The sequence below is a fragment of the Parasteatoda tepidariorum genome, chromosome 7 (assembly GCF_043381705.1).
Source record: "Parasteatoda tepidariorum isolate YZ-2023 chromosome 7, CAS_Ptep_4.0, whole genome shotgun sequence".
Taxonomy (NCBI): Eukaryota; Metazoa; Arthropoda; class Arachnida; order Araneae; family Theridiidae; genus Parasteatoda; species Parasteatoda tepidariorum.
The window spans coordinates 5278548-5297776 of record NC_092210.1 but is presented as its reverse complement, the minus strand read 5'-3'; the positions used below and the strand labels follow the sequence as shown (position 1 = coordinate 5297776).

At 29.8% G+C, this 19229-nt stretch overlaps 1 protein-coding gene across 1 annotated transcript in view; it reads left to right on the top strand.

Moving 5' to 3' along the window:
* The first annotated feature begins 38 nt into the window (after positions 1–38).
* The window catches only part of LOC107449706 (SECIS-binding protein 2), a 27676-nt gene continuing 8485 nt past the window's right edge, over positions 39–19229 (top strand). The window contains exons 1-9 of the mRNA XM_016065319.4: positions 39–291; positions 1943–3494; positions 3633–3690; positions 7412–7530; positions 10351–10440; positions 10888–10992; positions 13662–13713; positions 14523–15621; positions 18833–18938. Coding sequence (XP_015920805.2) covers positions 1980–3494; positions 3633–3690; positions 7412–7530; positions 10351–10440; positions 10888–10992; positions 13662–13713; positions 14523–15621; positions 18833–18938 — 3144 coding nt within the window. The 5' untranslated portion in view covers positions 39–291; positions 1943–1979. The remainder of the gene's footprint in view (positions 292–1942; positions 3495–3632; positions 3691–7411; positions 7531–10350; positions 10441–10887; positions 10993–13661; positions 13714–14522; positions 15622–18832; positions 18939–19229) is intronic.

Below are 19229 nucleotides of genomic sequence, written 5' to 3'. Positions count from 1 at the left end.
TTCTACGACTTATTAACACTAAACTTCTTATGTGTTAGTTACCCAATCAGAAGACAGAAATCACGGATACTAGATTTGAACAAACTTTTCACCTGGCCTCATGTTTGTAATAGTAACATACCACTATTTTCAATTATATTCGCAAAGGATTCAAATAGCTCTCAAACTGAAACAAAATAGGCAACCGGAAACGTATTTAGTAAATAAATGTTAGTAAATAATATGGAAAAAGAAAAATCTAGATAAGAGACTTTCACGCAAAAAAACTCCGAGTATTAGCAGATATAATGAGTAAGATGCAAGTCTATTTATATTTTATTTATTTTATATTTTATTCACATTTGATTTCGTTAATAAAATATATTCTATGTTAGTCTGTAGTTTTATAAGGAAAGTGACCTTATTCTTGAAGATTGAAATTACTAAAAATACATATTATTTTATGTATATGTATAATTTGGCCAATGTATTGGGATTTCAGTTTTTAATATCTGTTCTGGCGATCATTAATTTCCTTGATAATAAAAATAAAGTGGAGACATGAAGGAAAAAAAGATGTCATGTTGCGCACATTAAATGAAATTGTCAGAGGGTGACCCTTAACCATTTATAAAAGCGACGTATCTTTATCTATCAATTAACCGGTTTACGCTGTGCCACATTTTCAATTCAGAAAACAGAATGTCACCTGCCTTCTAGTTATCATAACTCAAACTTTCAAATTAAAAACTTACGTAACAAGAGAAAGTGTTAGGTTAGGAAAGATATATGCTTTTATTAGATAATTTAGTATGCTTTCAATGATATTATTTCAGTAAATAACAATGCATATCAAATTTTTACTTTAAAAGATAATACATATTAGGCATAATTTGCCGAACCAAAGAATTAATATTTATTATCAGAGATTAATTTTTATTTGTTATAATTTATCTTAGATTAATTTTTGTTATTTATTACAAAGATTAATTTTTATTTGTTAAATAAGTTCTGCCGCTTCAATGGTTAAAGGCACTGAGCTGACATTGTGAAAGCCTAGAGATCGATCATCTTGGCAGAATAAACGTCATATGATCTGTGGCAGAATAACAGTCAAGTCTTGGAAACTTCTGGGCCGTGGCCCCTGCAAGAAACTGAGAAAATCATCACAGAAAGGGATCAACTCGAAAGGCATAACTCGTAACCACCACCAACCAAACATTTACATCTTTTTTTTTTTTAAATTTTGCAAGTTTAAAATATATTTGGCACCTTGGCAATTGTAATTGGTGCGACAGATCATGATACAAAATATCCCCTCAGATTGATAGGTACTATGAGGAAATAATGACGGCCAATGCATAATACTGGCTGACCACATTACCGCAATCATGCTGTTTGTCTTGATATTGTATACTTCCTTATCGTCTGGTTATCCTCCAGTATCCTTATTCTGGCATGCCAGCTGATGCAGTAAAATGGTAATTTTCTATTGTTCTGGATAATTAGGTTGTTTAATGCCATTTTTTAGTTTTAGGGAAAATAACCGACATGATTTTAAACAAGTATCCAAAAAAGTCTATAAGTTTAACTTTTTAAAATCATAAAAAATTATTTTACCTAATCATTGTCAATAGGAGGTTAAATGAAAAACTAATAATTAAAATTGTGAATGTTTTTAAAAAGTGAAATTATTTCTTTAAAAATATATTATTTTTATTCCTATCTCTGAAAATTTGCATAAAATATGCAAAGTTGCCTTTTTTATTGCCATTCATGTAAATTGTAGTTTAAACCACTGACTTTGATTTAAAACTTTTCAATAATGATTTAAAATAAATATTGAAAGTTTTTACTGTGGCATTAATACTTATTTGATACACTACATTTTAATTTTGTTTTATCAAATTTTTACTAATTTTAGAAATGTCTTGTAATAATTAATTACTGTCTTTATTTTTAGGTATGATTTAACTACTAAGAAGGAACTGATTTTACAAATGTCTCAAAAAAAGAACTTAACAAGAGTAAATTTGTACGACAAAGAATTCCCTTCATTATCTGATGATGTTGATGACACTCTTGGAGCTAGTACTTATTCCTCTTCATATTCTTCTAGACTCAAAACTGTGTTACATTCTGAAGTGCCTAAACAAAAAGAGAGTTATGCTACTGTAAATAAAAAACGTGACATTACTACTACCAGTGCTTCCAAAACTAAAAATGAAAGGCCAGATTCAGATAAGCTGTGTTCTACAAAACAGAAAAGAAAGCCTTATGAGTCAACTAGTAAAACATTTGACTCAACAAATTCTTTTTCTAAAAATTCTGCCTCTCATGATCTTGATTTTTCCGAGATTAAATCTGATATCAGCTCAGCATGGACAGTTGTTAAAAAGAAGAGAGTTAATCAAGAAAATAACCGACAAAGCAAAAATGAATCTTGTGCAGCATTTAATGAAACTCATAGTGATAATAAAAATCAATTTAGGTCAAACAATAGTGCCAGTCATGTAAATAACCGACAAAACAAGAATAAATTAAGTGCCCAAAATTTCTCAATCAAGGAAACAATGAATGATAATGAAGATCAATTTAGATCGAAGAACAGTGCCAGTCGTGGAAATGACAGACAAAACAGGAATTTATTTAGTACCAAAAATTCATCACCCAAAAATGCACTGAATGGTAATAATGATTTATTTAGATTGAGGAATGATTTCAGTGATAAACATTCTGTTAGGTCCAAATCTTTTATGGAACATAAACCAAACAATTTAACCCAATATAAAAGTAAGGCAGACTTTCAAAATAATATAAATTCTGAGAATTTTCTACCTCAATCATCTGCCCATAAAATTAGTCATCAAAGAAATGTTATATCAGAAACTTTAAAAACAGGTAGTTCTGAAAATCGTTACAAGAATAATGAAAGTAAAAAGAATGTGCCAGAATCTTTTCAAAGGGGATCTAGCTTTAAACAGCAAAGTTCTGTGTTGCTGGGAACATGCACAAATGATAAATTGCTTGATAATCAAGGACGCCTGAAAAAATGTGACCCAAAATTTGCACCAAAGAATACTGATCCTGGCCATTTCAAATCTAATTTAAAGTCTTGTCACAATCGTCCTTACATTACACTTAAAAACAAACAAATGCCTAACTGTAGTAACTCAAACCTGACTAATACACAAAAAACATCTGATAATCCACAATCTGTTACGCAAAATGAATCGATTGGCGTAAGGTTCGATAAAACAACTAAAAAGAAAAGAAAAAGCAAGCTGAAACGTCAGGCAGGTCTACAACGGGATAAAGTTCAATTGATTTCCCACAATGTTTTTGACAAAATTTTAAAACTAAGCTCTGAGTCGAACACACAAACTCAGAAAAATGTGACTTTAAATATCAATAATGCCAGTGAGTATCCGGAATTGGGTGCAAAGGCTGATTGTGGTAAACAATATTTTTATAGTGAAGTTGTACATGCTGATAAAGAAGTAGAAGTGAAAAGTGTAAGTTCTTAATTGATTAAAAATAAGTTATGAAAGTTAATTGCCTAATACCAATTAAGTTTTGAACACTTGGTACCTTCTGATATTAAATTTATTTCTTAAAAGCAATTAAGTATCTTTTATGCTTTTATATTTTAGGAAGAAACCAATATAAGTACCAGTGGATCACCTAACAAAAGTTCTTTATTTCCTACTGGTATGTGATAAAAAGCATTTGCTTTTATTTTATTTTACTAAATTAATAATTTAATTTCATATTTTTTTAATAATACATGGTGCGTAGCATTTTTAAAAAGTGCTTATTTTCAGTTTTCGTTTTTAAAAGCCCTTAAAGGAGCTATTTTTAATAGGGTTTTATAAAAAGTGATTTATTCCCTTTTCAAAAATGAAATTGTCGCTTTTCGCGACATATTATGCAAAAGCGTTGCTTTTCGCAACATTCAACATTTTCACAATTTATTTAACCACAATCCATTTCAGCGTACCGTCGGTCCATAACATATGAATGTGCCAACAATTTTACGCAATGAAATGCTTGTGAGAGTCCGCATGTGCATCTACTGAGCTATGTTTGGTGCGACTCTAACACTCTCATATGCAACTCCTGCTGCATTTAGCAAGATGTTCTCGATTTCATGCTTCATTTTCCACCCTCTGAAATTGAATCGAAAAATCTTTCGATATTTATATGTTGGCTAATATAATCAAGAAAAGAGTTCTTTGTCAGAAGCTACGTAGTTATTTTATCAGGATCATATGAAGTTTTTGAAAATTATTTTGTTAATGTATATAGTGCTTAAAAAGTACTTAAAAGGTGCTTATTTTTTGTTGAAAGATTTGGCACACGCACCCTGTAATAGGAAAAGTTTTTGTATCGATACCTGGATCAAAATAGACACTAAGTTTTGGTCATAACTGGGAAGTGGCATGTGAGAAACTTAAATAAAGCGTGAAACCACCCCAGGCAAGCCTCCTACATATACACACAGTTTTGCCGCTCCACAGAGAAAACAGGGAAAATGCAGGGAATTTTTCTTTATAAAGTGGGAAAATACAGGGAATTTTTATTTCTTATTTTCTTTTTTTACTAAATGTTAATCTCTTGAAGTGCAAATTATGGATTATTTAAAGATAGCTCAGCTATACTATGCTATTTCATTTGCTGTATTATTATTTTTTTATGTATGTTGAACTGTTCTTTGTTTCTCTCAATTTTTCCAGCAGTGAAAACTAATAAATATAGTTATCCTAATATAGCTCACACATATGCACAGTGACTGCTGTGTTTCCTCTTAATATATTGTGTATAATATATACAGGGAAAACACAGGGAATTTTTTTTCCAAATTAGACTGCCGTCACCGAAGTAAAATATTTAAGAATGCAATTCTCCATAAACCACATTAACTTTTTGGGTGTAAACCAGAGTTGGCAAGGCTTAGCACAGAATGGATTAATCCACGATTTAAACCAGGGTTTAAGCCGTCCTGTCCAAAAACCCTTTGCCCAAAACTGTCTTGAACTGTCCAAAACCCTTTTATTCAAATTATGTCACAATTTAAAAAAAAAATATTGTGAAAAATAAAAGGTTAATTTTTGAACAAAAAACAGAATGAAGACAAATTTTTGTTTTATTAAAAAACAAATTTATTATTATTTATAATATTGCATTATTTATCCATATACAAGAACATAATTTATCAATATTAAAAGCATATTTATTCATATTTAAAGGGATAAGATATCCACTTTTGTTGTTCAATGAAATGTGGAGCTTCAAAAGTTATAAGTCCTGCAGTGGACTGATCGTTAAGACACGGTTCCCAGCAGATCACCGAAGTCAAGCATCACTGGCTGCGGTCAGTGTGCGGGTGGGTGACCACTTGGATCAGTCTGCGTAGGGACCGAGGGTGTGCGGTATTGGTCCTCGTTAAACTGTGCTACCGTAAAGTGCTCGACTTTGCGCGCAGGTCGTCGGGCTACCGAAGCGGGGGTGCCATCCCTTCTGCAGAGGATCAAAATTGTGATGGCATGTCTTCGGATCATCCTCAGGGATGTTTTCTAGATCGTCGCCAATAGCCCATTGTGCAGCTCAAGTGCAACGTAAATAAACTACAACAACAACAAAAGTTATAAATCTTTTCTTATTACATTATTCTCCTTTAATAAGTTAAAGCAAATTGCATAAAAAGTATCAAATATTTATTAATATATGTAATTATTATGTGTGCAATAATTACACCTATAGAATTTTTTCCTTTTACCAAAGTTCAAAGTTTTGGACACTTTAAGACAGCTTCGGGCAGTTTAATCAAAGGAGAGTTTAAGACAGTAAAACCCACGTGTTCTGTCCAAAACAGAGTTGCCTTTTTTGCCGGCAGAAACTGGTTTTTGCCATGCCAGTGGCGGAAACTGGTTATAACCATTAAAAACCGGCATAAACTAACAGAAACTAAAAAAACTTCTATATTAGTTCTAGTAATTGCTTAATGACATTTTGTTTAAGTAAACTGAAAAATGTAACTGTAACAAGCTTCTTAATTCATTGTTTGTAAATATATATTATTTTGTTTACATTAAATATAAGGAGTGCAGTGCAGTATATCAAATATTTATATAAAATAAAGGAGAAAGTAATGTAATAATAAATATAAATGCTAGATTTTAGTTTATTATATTAAACTCTGAAATTCAGTAATTATTATCATTTAACTCTTAATGTAAATGAATAGAGCTACTTTCAAATAGTTTTTTTTTTTTCTTTTTCAAGATATAATTTGTATGGCAACAATCCAATTATTATAACAGTAACAGTTTTAATCTTTGCTGTATGTAAGAGGTAATATAATTGGTTAAATTTACTGATTCATAAATGTAAGCAGCAATTTCACTGGTCACTTTGTTTAACATTTAAATGTTTTTTCTATGAATTATCCATTGTATGTCAATCTCAGTGCTTAACTGTTATGTCATTTTCTGAATTTCTGCCTCAAATGTGGCAAAAAAGGGTTTCTGCCATGCCAGTTTTAACCGGTTTCTACCAGTGGTTTTAACCACCTCGGCAGAAACTTGCCAACCGTGGTCCAAAACCAGTTTAGGACATCCAAACCCTCAACCCTGATGTAAAAAATTAAAATCATATTGAAGAAATTTCTAAAACTAATCAAGAACCATTAGCTGTTTGTAGGCTACAAGAAAAACTAATTCATTAAGCGGTTACAATCTCCTAAGGTAGCAAAATTCTAATTGTCTTTTTAAAAAAAAATTTCATTAATTCTAATGCTCTTAGTCTGGCAGTGGACTGATCGTAAAGACACGGTTCCCAGTAGAACACTGAAGTCAAGCATCACAGATTTTTTTCAGAAGCAAGCATCACAGATTTTTTTCTTTGCCGTGTCGATTTTCGTTCTAAATTACAAAAAATACATGATATTCGTATTTCCTCTGCAATATTTATCAGAAACTAGTTATTTTATCATTATAATGTAAAGTTTTTGAAAATGGTTTTCAATTTTATTGATTTTATTTTTATAAACTGAGAACTTTAAAGGATAGAAGAAGAAAAATTTATTACTGCAGAGATTATGATTACTACAGATTTCTGCACAAATGATGTTTTTTTTTTTTTTTTTTTTTTTTTTTTTTTTTTTTTTTTTTTTTNTGTGCTTATTTTTTGTTGAAAAATCTGGCTACATACCCTGGATGAAAATATGTTTATATGCAGTTTTCTGAGATTTTGAAAGTTAAATTCTGCGCTTAACAACTTAACTACTGAAATGTTGGCAGCAAAAGCTATAGAAAAACGCTGGATCTATAAACAGTTGTACATTTTAATGACACCTCTATGTAAACTCCTTTTTTACATTTATCATCTTTATTATTATATTTTATACTAAAAGTTTTAATTTCCTATTCAGGTGGTGACAAAAATAAGAGTCTAAGTGATGTGGAAGAAGGCACGCCTGAAACCGAAAAAGTAGCCTTGCGCCATAATGATCCTATTACTATATCTCTATTTGACATCATCAATAACAAGGTATCTTTATCTTTTATTTTAGTACACTTAAGGGTTTATCATCATTTGTTAATCTCCACTAATAGTTTTTATATTTCTCAGGATTGCCACTTAACAGGGAAAACCTGGAAAATACAGGGAATTTAAAAATCACCTAAAGTAACAGGGAATTTTGAGTTTTATTATACAAACAAAAAAATTTTAAAAATTTTGTATACAATTTTTTTTTATAAAGGACAAAAAAAATTTATGTGAATTTTGTTTCTTATTTTCGCCTTTAAAAATATGGTGACCACTCAAAACGCAATCTATTTTACATTTTATTTTATAACCATCGTTCAACAGCCGACACAGTTTTTGGGTTTACGACTACTAATGTCCAACTCCGTAGCCTTGTAATTTTGAGCACAATACAGAATTACAAGAGAACTCCTGAATCAAGTATTGGGTGAAACTTGCCTTTGTGGAGGACTTTTTGATGGAACTAACCCTCATTTGCGTTACAGGGAGAGGAAGAGAACCTCCCACATTTAGCCTGGCTGCATAGGGACTTTAACCCATGATCGGTCTACCACTGAGGATATTTCACGTCAGCACTGTGGTCGGTGCAAGCCTGGATTCGTAGCCATTACTGGGATTCGAACCCGGTTCACCTAATTGGAAAGCTAACGCGCTATCCCCTGAGCAATCGTGGACATTTATAGATGATATATCAGTTATGCTAAACTATTTCATTTACTATGGCATTATTTAAGTATGTTCAGCTGCTCCTTTTTTTTTTCTCTGAGTTTTTCTAGCAATTAAAACTTGTATAGTTAGCCCAATATAGCAGACACAAGAGCACAGTAATTCTGTTTCCTCTTAATATATTGCGTATAATATGTAGTATAGGAAAAACACAGGGAATTTTTTTTCTTCCAGATTTGAGTGGCAACCTTTTTCTTCATAAGATAGAAAGCCATTACTGCACAAATTACCTTGCTAATCTGCAGATTAACTGATGTGCTTTAATAAAGTGTGGAAAAAAGAGTTTTCCTCAATTTGCACATTTCTGGCTTCCGTGTCATTGAAGTTCAAAAGTTATCTTCCCTCATTCTGTCAAGATTGGTTTGACTTCATTCTTTAAATGTTAAAAAATAAATGACATGCTTGTTTCCTTAATTGCAATAATATTTAAACTGTTTGATTCTTGGTATGGTTTTTAATGTGATTAATGATTGATTCTATCAACTAACGTGTTGATTGTTTTATTTTAATAATTTGACTTTTTAGAAAACAATTATTTATTTTTTAGGTACGAATTATTTATTATATTATTCAGATTCTTCGTTAAATCTGAATAATGCTCCGATTGACATAGTTTTATGTATGTTTTTTAATATTAAACCACCAACTTGGTTGGCAGGGTGCGGAACTCTCATTCGTGAGAATGGGAGTTCGAATCCAGCCGGTAAAAGGCTTCTAGTGTAGTAAATGGTTACGGGTACACGTTAAATCTGTTGGGTCCCAAAGTTCTCCATGTCTCCATAACAAATTAAACCTCTGGGGGTACTTGTTCTGAAATCAAAGAACCATTTGCAGCTGTTTTATAGGTGGAAATTAAAAAGAGGATAGAATTTGATTCTTAAGAAAAGGATAGAGTTTATAGTATTTATTTTTTTAGTGAATAATAAACCTTTTAATTAAAAATATTCGAGGGTGTAGTGAGACTGGAACTTTTAGTGAGGCAGAATGTGGTTCTGGAACTTTAATGATTATATCATTACTGATTTTCACAATATAATCTTAATTTTATTTTTAATAAATTACCATAATAAGCTGTTGTAGCTCAGCGTATAAAGCATTTGCCTCCCAATGAGGTGACCCAGGTTTGAATCCCAACGCCAGCTGATCAATATGAATTCTGTTCCCGGCTCACACCAACCACAGTGCAGGCGTAAAATACCCTCAGTGGTAGATGAATCATTGGTTAGAATCCAGCGTCGGGCTAACCTTAGGGAATTTTCGTGGTTTTTATCAACACGTAATGTAAATGGGAGGTTAGCACCATCAAAAAGTCCTATGCAAAGGCTAGTTGGTCCTAATACTTGATCTTGGGGTTCCCTTGTCTTCTGGATTGGGTTCAAAATTTCAACGGAGTCGTACATTGATAGTCATAAACTCAGATTTGTGTCAGATGTTCAAATGCTGGCGATAGAATAAAATATAATTAACTTCTAATACTCATACTACCACATTGGAACCTAACTTTCCTTACATGCTAAGTTTAAAAGCAATTGTATTAGATTAAAGCAATTAATGAATTCCAAAATTAGCCATCTATATAACCTACATTTCTATTTTTAAAACTACGATCACAATGTTTTTTTCTCTTATAGCTTTTTCTAGAAATAGTGATCAATAGAGAAGAAATCTAAAACTTAGAATGGAAATTTTTCACAGCAGCTCCATGTATAAGTTTTATTAAAAATTCATAAATCTCTTATATATTGTAAATTGGATTTTAGAAAGAAAAAGTAAGAATAAATATGCAAATAAAAATATTTAGAAAGCTGTTTTTTCGTAAATATAGAGAAAAGCTACTGAGTTTACAATAAAATAAAAGTAAAGAAACTTTAGTAAAAAATCTTATATCAGATTGCTTTGATAATTGTTAATCAAAAACTATCTTTAAAAGTTTTAGATTCTGTTCTCTCTCAACCTTGTGGTGATTTGGGCTCTGGTAAAAAATATTTCAACACTGCAAATATCATACATCTATTTAAAAGTTGTTACAAAGTTTTACTGCTCTTTCTAAATGTTATTGGTGCCAGTAATGCTGATGAGTTGAATTTATTTCAGACTAAGAAGAAAAATCCTGATAGAAACAATAAATTTCTTTTTGGTGTCCCTACCTCTGCAGCAAAAGGGAAAAAGTCATCTTTCTTATCTGTAAGTTGATTTATTAATGTGTGTGTATATATACACGTATATAAAATTGAAATATAGAGAAACAGGGAAAATAATAAAGATTAATTATAATAGTGCTCCTCACACTATTATGATGATATATATTGAGCTTTGGCTATATTGATACAATATTAGAAAGCACTCCTTTTTGCTGATATAATCGTTGGAGCTGATGAAGAGATTATATCTTTTCAAGATTTGGTTTTTCAGCTTTTGAATATTATTTTTTCAAATAAATAAAAGCTTTTTTAATATCTTAGTTTAATAATTTTTCTCCTTCTCTTTCCATTAATCTTTATTATATTCCATGTTTTCTCTATTTTTTTTAACTTATATATATATATGTATGTATATATATATACAAACACAGACTCTCTGTTTCTTCTTTATTTTGAATTTTACATCGTAACAAAATTTATTCCTTTTTAGGCTAAAAACCAAACTGTAAATCCTTTAGATTCTTCTAAACCTGCTGTTAAAAGAGGCAAAGAGAGAGAAAAGCCAAAATTAAAGAAGCCTTCTCATTTAAAAAAGGTACAGTTATTTTAAACTGAGTTATTTCTTGATTGTCTGACTGAACCTCTTTTATCTGATTACCTCCATTTGCTTAAATAGATTGTAATAAGTAGATTCTAATAAGATGAGATTTGAGTAAAATTCTTATAAGAAATTGTTAACTCACTTATTAGAATCTTACTTGTTCTAAAGTAATTTGATTTTAAAATGTGGTTGATTTTATAAAACGGCATATTTACACTTAGGAGTATTAGTATAGGATATTATAATAAGAGAACGCTCAAACGAGGTTTCGTCAAAGTTTTTGACTAATTAAAAAAACTATTCAATTTCCTAACTATTGTTGTTGCTAAATAGGAAAGTAGATTTGGACAAATAAGGCATAAGAAAGATGGAAAAGTAAGTTAGCAAGTAAATAATAAAAATATGCTTTTTTAAAAGTTTGTTGAAACACATTTTTTAATTTTTGATGCCGTAATAACTTGAAATGAAAAAAAATATTTTCTGCTATGTTAAATACACAAATAACTTAAAATGTCGATTTCTTTCTTTATTCGTTTGAATTTCTTAAGTTTAAAAGTGGGACATTAAATTTAATTTCATAAATTATTACTTTTTCAATATATTTTGTTTTTATGTTAATAAAATGTTTGTGTAAAATCAAATGAATATTTTTTCTTTGTTAAAGCAAAAATTATTATCAAAAAAAAAATTTAAACTTTACTTTTTGAAACGCACAAGCTTTACTTTTTAAAATGTTCAAACTTTACTTTTTAAAAATACTTTAAGAAAGTTATTGCTACTAAAAAAAATGGTGCCATAGTTTTAAAGGGAATTTCTAACAAAAAAAAACTGTTTCAGGGAAATATTAGGCACTGTGAATTTTTCGCCTAATAAATAAGAAATCAAACTTCCAAACTCTCTAAAACCTAAATTACTACATTGATATTTTATTTTTTATTTACATTTTGACCTTAATTTTGATTAAACATAAACAGCATTTTTTATTCTACGGAAGAGTTTTTTAATATTTGCTTGAATAGTAATTCGATGAATTTGAAATTAAAGTATCAGAATCAATTTAAAGCTTTTATAAACTTTCAATAATATCCCAATGTCATGGATAAATTAGAATATATTTGGAAGCTATCCTTTGCTTGCAAATCTTACCATTTAGAATATACTTTCAATGACACCCCAAGTGTCATGGATAAATTAGAATACATTTGGAATCCTTCGCATTCAAATGTCAAATCTTACTATTTAAGCTGTTGCTAGCTGATTAATTTTAAATCAAATAAATGTAAAAATATACCAACCCTCAATCTCTATTCATAGTGGAATAATAATAAAATATAAGCAGGAACAAGGTTTAAAATTGTTCATTAATATTCTATCGCCATTTTTTTTTACTTTGACAAAATAAGTTATAGAATGGATGTCTTTTAGTTTTATGCTTTACCTCACTCAATGCATTAGGCATCCACTCTATTATTCTTCAGTTTATTTTCATTTGCATTCCTTTTCAACCCTGCTGTAGCTGTTTACAAACTTTCAATAGTTTTTTTTTTTTTACATAAGAAGTTTTTGTTTGGGATTTTTTTACACTGTTTTTTTTTTTCTTTGATCCTTAGATTTTTATGAGAAGTGTAATCTACACCTGTAACTTTGTTTCTTTTGTTTGTGAATTTGACTTCATCTTCTACATATCTTTCAAAACTTATAAGAAAGAAGATTTTAAGTATTCCTGCAAAAAAAAGAATAGTTTTTTTTTCCCTCTGTTTATAGCCCTGCAAAAGCTTTTTTTCATGTTTTGATATTGTAGTAGTTCTGTTCTTGTAGATTTGATTTTAAAAAGAAACAACAATCTAGTGATTTTATTAGTGGCAGTTACTCTATTGCATCCAGTCAGAGCAGAACTCTTTTTGTCATTTAAAGAAATGTATTGCACCATAATAATGTAGTATAGGTATATGTTTTAAAGTAGTTCATTACGAGAGATAAATATGAGAATACAATAAATATGGGTCAAGATAAAATATGAAATAATGATTTAAAAGTGTATGAAGTTATGGACAACTGATGAATTTATAGTAAGTATGAAAAATTTTAATTGAAAGAATTATGTAATTGCTACAAAAATATTTCAATGCAAAAAAAAAAAAGATGAATAAGCACATTTTTATTCGGAAATTTTGATTTAAACACACTGTGGTTATGGTTTTAGTTCCGTTTTGTTGATATCATCGGTATCACTTAGCACTTTTTCTATCTTCTGCAACCATTTCTTAAACTGAGAATGTAAGTTTCACCATTTTCCTCAACTGATGCATAAACATAAAATGTGAAGCATTTTCCCCGAGCTGTAACAAATCCTTATTTTCTTCTTCAGATTAGCATCAGTAATCACTGTTTTATTTCTCAAAATTAAATAACTTTCATTTTCAAGTGTCGGTAAAATTTCTGAATTGTGATTACAAAACTCTGCTGCCTTTCAAAAATGATCTAAAGGCATATTCTTAATATTATGCAGTAAAAAGCTTCACAAAAAATCAAAGAAATTATAATAATTCTGATGTGTGTATACATGGCTTGTTATAGTGCAACAATATTTGTAAAAAAAAATTGACTTTTAATTATAAATTCTTGTTTTTAACCACTTGGTTTAATGTGTGTTTACTTTCCAGATCATTTTACTTGATAGAATGAAGAGAAAAGAACAAATCAGATCTAATAAAGGTAAATCTTTACTAAAAAAAATCTTAGTATGTTCATATAATTTGATATTTATATTAGAATCATGTTTTTTAATTATAAGTGTTTTAGGAAATAGGGTACAATTAGAAATGAAATACACAAATTATAAAGTTAACATTAAGAGTTCCAAACTTTGGAGCGCTGTCCTGCCCAAACTATTGTGACCATATTTCCCAGATTGCAGCTACCCCCTATATTTCGGGGGTCAGAAATCCGAATCAATCAGGGGGGGAAAGGTATGTTTATTCAGAGAAGGAGCATTTTTGTGTCTGATTTCGTAACTTAAGATATTGTCCTTATTAATTAGTGTATTTGAAATCACCCCCTTGAGCCATTAAGAGTGAGTCCTAGAACGTAAAGATTTGATCATTAGATCAAAAGTTGTTCCAGGTGGTCTTTCTTTCTTTTTTTTGCACATTGTACATCAAATCCTTCTTAATCATTGGTATTTGTATTTGATTAAGACTTTGTGCAACTTTTCGCACAAGGTTTATATATGGAGAAATCTTAACAGCAGTTATAAACTTCTGTAATTTTTATTATCATAAAATTTACATTTGGTATTATACTTTCAAATCTCACTTTTATTTGAGTATTGTATTGTGTAAAATAATCAGTACATTAAGTGACAGCTATCATGAAATTTATATTATTTTGTAATATCTACTGGTTTTTTTCCTCTCGATGTTGGCAGATATGCAGGTTCCTTTTTGCCTGAAGATATAAAAAATCTAATTAATCTTTCCTCAACCTTTTTTTTTTAATTTATTTTTCATATTTATTGTTTACAGCTGAATTATCTGGCCCAGAAAACATAGATGACGTGATAACCCCTGATGGTGAGGCTCCTGCTCTAACTTCCTCTTCTGAGAATGATAAAGTTAAAGAATATTCACATGATCCTACTAAAGGTTCAATGACTGCTGAAGATGATGCTTTGTCCATTGAAAATTATTATTTTGATTCAAAAAACCGTGCATTCCTTGGTGAATGTGATGATCCCCATGTACAAAGTGATTGTGACCCAAAATGCCTTACGCCCTTTCAAAAAGATTCTTCATTTCTACAAAATGAAACCTGTGATTCAAACAATCAGCTTGATCAATCTGATTCTAGTTTTATTGAAATTATTGTTGATGTTAAATGGCTGTTTGGATACAATGGACAATGTTTTCACAAAGTTCCTCAAACTGAATGTCTCACGTGTGCTGGCCTTCATAGTTATGATGGCGGTATGTTAACAAGTAGAAACCAAAGGAATGTGTCTAGACACGGGAAAGTGCCTAAGTTTCAAAATTATGATACTTTCTTGTATAGCATTAGGTACATGTTTGCTGTTAACTCATCCTCTGAAATAACAGCCGCAGAACCAGTTTTAAATGATATTAAGTATCTTTTCATGAAAGAAAGCTGTTCCAGTGTACTTGAAGATGATGAAGTATCTGCCGTTACCTCTAGTGACTGTGAATATAATGAAAATAGTTTATCTCCTGTTATTAGCGATAGGCTTGAAATGGTTAACCATAATTCTGCTGTTGTTATTCATGATAAAAATTTAACTGATGATGAAAATTCATCTATCATTGTTGTTGATAATTTAGCTGCTAGTGGTAAAATGAATAATTTTACTTATGATACTAACTTGAATATGTCATGTTTTCCATCTGATGAAAATGAAATGTTATTTATTGAAAACGAAGAAAACAAGATTAATATTTATCAAAAGAAAAATGAAATCCCAGTAATAAAAGAACCTTTTGATGAATCCATAGCCAACAATACTTTTGATTGTTCAGAGAATGTTATCCAGAGTTTACCTGATCGAAAATTTTCAGAAAAAGTAATTAAGCAAGCTTCTCTTATTGTTTTACATTCCAAAAAATACAGAGAGTAAGTGTTCTTTTTTTGCATACATGGTTGTTTTTCTTTTTTTTAATATAATTATCTTTCATTGTTGCTAACTCTCAAAAGGCATTATTTCTTAAGAGGACTCTATACAATGGGAGCCACATGGCGACATTGTCGCAGAATGTTACAAAGTTTTTGCAGAAAGATTTTTAATTTGGGAAGGGAAAATTTTTTGTTTTCCTTTCTGCATTCCGTTCTGCTTCCTAAGAATTTTTTTTTATGACGATTTTTTTTTTTAAAGATGTCTTTCTTGCACATCAGTGAGGAAAGAAATAACCATGATTTTTCCATACTCATTTGAAATTTTTTTAAAAATCAGTAACGACTGACTTCAGCTAGAATTTAAAATTAATAATATAAAATAAAAAAATTCAGAAATCACGAAAGTTTAAATGAAGAAATTATGTTCTTTGTAGAGCTCTAGAAATGATGTTCTTTCTTTCATTTTTTTTTTTCATGAGCACCATATTTTACATACACTTGAGTATCTTTTAGAGTCCTATTCGTGATCTTTATTTTGTGAGTTACTTTACAGATTTTACAATTTTTAATTTATGTACGAATTTTAGTTTATTATGGTTTAATCTATTTACAAATTTCAATTTGTGTAATGATTTACAAAATTCGAAAGAGAAAATAATTAGTCCATTTTTCTGCCTACGAAGTGCGAGAATATTACCTATAATATTAGAATTTTAAAAAATATTACATTTTACCAGGGTTGGCAAGATTTTGCAGCAGGTGGAAGAAACCATGGTAAATACCGGTAAAAACCGTCCTGGCAAAAACAGGTTTTTGCCAAGCAAATTGGCAAAAAGTGGCAAAAACCTATATTTTCCAAGATGAGAGGACAAAAACACATTTTTGATACAAAATTNTTTTGTGAGTTACTTAACAGATTTTACAATTTTTAATTTATGTACGAATTTTAGTTTATTATGGTTTAATTTATTTGCAAATTTCAATTTGTGTAATGATTTACAAAATTCGAAAGAGAAAATAATTAGTGCATTTTTCTGCCTACGAAATGCGAGAATATTACCTATAATATTAAAATTATTAAAAAATATTACTTTTTACAATTAAAAACTTTTATACATTTTTATTCTATTCTTTCTTCTGTACACACTACGTTTATGTTACTTTAAATTAGAAATTGTTATAACTAAAAATATCTTTAGGCAAAATATTAGTGCTAGGGAAGTTTGTCGCAGAAAGCCCGTAAAAATTTTGCTACAGGGTGTGGGAGAGACCCTTCATGGCAAATTCTCTTTCATCTCCATTAGTCTCTTAAAATCCAAAGTTTAGGTAAACCTAGTATAAACCCTGAAGTTTCAAATGCTGAAAATAATTTTCAAAACATCAAAATGCAAATAAAATATGACAGGATTGTGCAGTGTGGAAGTAATACTGCAATTATTTGTTGGCATTTTGATGTTTTGAAAGCATTTTTTCAGCATTTGAAACTTCATAGTTTACTCTAAGTTTACCTGAACTCACTTTTCCCTGAACTTTGGATTTTATAGCTGCCAACTCTACTTGATTTCCCAGCTTAGACTACTGGATTTTGCACGTTTCTCCTGATCTAAAATTTTAATAAAAATTCTCCTGGTTTTTGTACATTTTAGAAAATTCCCTAAAAGTGAGTAAGTTTTCTAAAAATATTCCTATTGAAATAGAATTTTTGCCTGTTTGAATATTTAAATAAGTGTTATTAATACATAATGAAGCAAGCCTTATTTATAGAAATCTGTTTAAAACTTTCTATTGTTCTAAAATGTTCAGTTTTTATTAAGATTTCCCTTTTTAAATTAATTAAAAAAGTATTTGAACTATCTTTGATGAATTAAATGCCAATTACTATTCAAAATTATGAGTAAACATAATACATAAAATTTAAAGTATATTTATTTGATGTCAATCATAACTGGAAAAAATTGCAGGCAGCAATTATCATGAAATTTATATTATTTCGTAAAATCTACTGGATTTTTTCCTATCCTTGTTGGCAGCTATGCGTATGTAACATGACCCTTAGACAGAGAACATAGAATTTTAATATACAATGGAGGTGAAAGAGCCATGAAGAGTTTCATCTGAGTTATAACATCCTCTAGAAAATAAAAACGGATCTCTGCATTTTAATTGAGTCAATAGTCTTAAAGAGACAGAATCTCTTGAGCTTAAAAAAATCCTGAATTTTTGGTGTTATGTTTTTAGTTTAGGAAATCCCCTTTCCCCTTTTTTTTTCCCTGGTTTATTTCTACAAATTTGAAAGAAATTGCATTTCACTGCAAACACTGAGCCAATGATCATAAGTTAAATGGTTACTATCAAGTTCAGACTTATAACCAAATCATTGTGTAACAACTTACTTGTAAAAAAAAATAATAAAAATAAAAAAAAAAACAAATGCGTGGAAGATGACTAGTTTAAAAAGGGATTATCACTCTAATACAATATTTGTATATTTTTGCAAAGAAGAAATGTCTTTTTTTTTTTTTTTTAATTTTCATTTCTTTATAAAATTTGAGACTACTCGAGTTAAAGGAGTTTCTAGGGCGATTTCGACTAATGGGTCCCAGGTTGTGAATCTCTGGTTTGGGAAATAAAATATTTGCACGAAGTTTAGGAAATAAATAAGTTAAACAGCTTCTTATTTTGATTTTTTTTTTTTGTCTTCGAATTTTTAATGTTTTTCTACCAGATGAAAGATTAGTTTAATTATTAAAGCATTTAAGTCTAGCTGTTAAAGAGTCTGAGAAAAGAATATTTTGCTTTTGTTGTTGTTGTTACTTATCCCCTTGGTCTAGAGCCCTAGACCAAGTTCAGATGATCATGTCGCATCAGCAACGACTGATCCATGGCGATGGGCAAGAGGCAGCTTCAATTAAAAGAGGAACCGCATGGGCTGAAGTCTGACTTTCCCTCATTGTGCCTGCATGCTATAGCTGGACATAATAGGATAGCCTTCACGCCTAGGGTGGCCCTACCTGGAGAAAAAACTCCCGACGTATATTTTGATTCTTTTTAACATTTTTTTTTCTACTTTCTTTTCTAAACACTTTTTTTTTTCCTGTGTCTGCTTTGAATGAGCATATTTTGTATATTTTTGCATAGTTTTTTATTTATTTATTTTTCTTTTATGCATAATGCTATCTTCTGATAATCATTGATACTGTTATTATTACAGATACTGTGATCAGTTTTTGAGCAAAAACCTAGATGAGACAGTGTCTCTCTTGCTGGATGATCTTGCTCGCTTTCAAGATCGAATGCATCAGAAAGATCCTGTCAAGGTTAGTAATTTTTTAATAAAAATAAAAATAAGCTTTGTAGGAGAATATATTTATGTGACATATTTTTGGATTTTATCAGTATGTATCAAAATATTAAAGAGCTATTTATAAATAATATTTTCGATTGAAAGCTGGGGATCTGAATATTTCTACAGAATAAATTAATGTTCTATAATTACAAATGGTTATAACACAATCCTTACGTTTATGTCACTAACTTTATCCGTTCGCTTAACTTTTCAACTACAAAACACAATGTAGTTAAAGAGTTTTGTGATGTAACATGTTAGG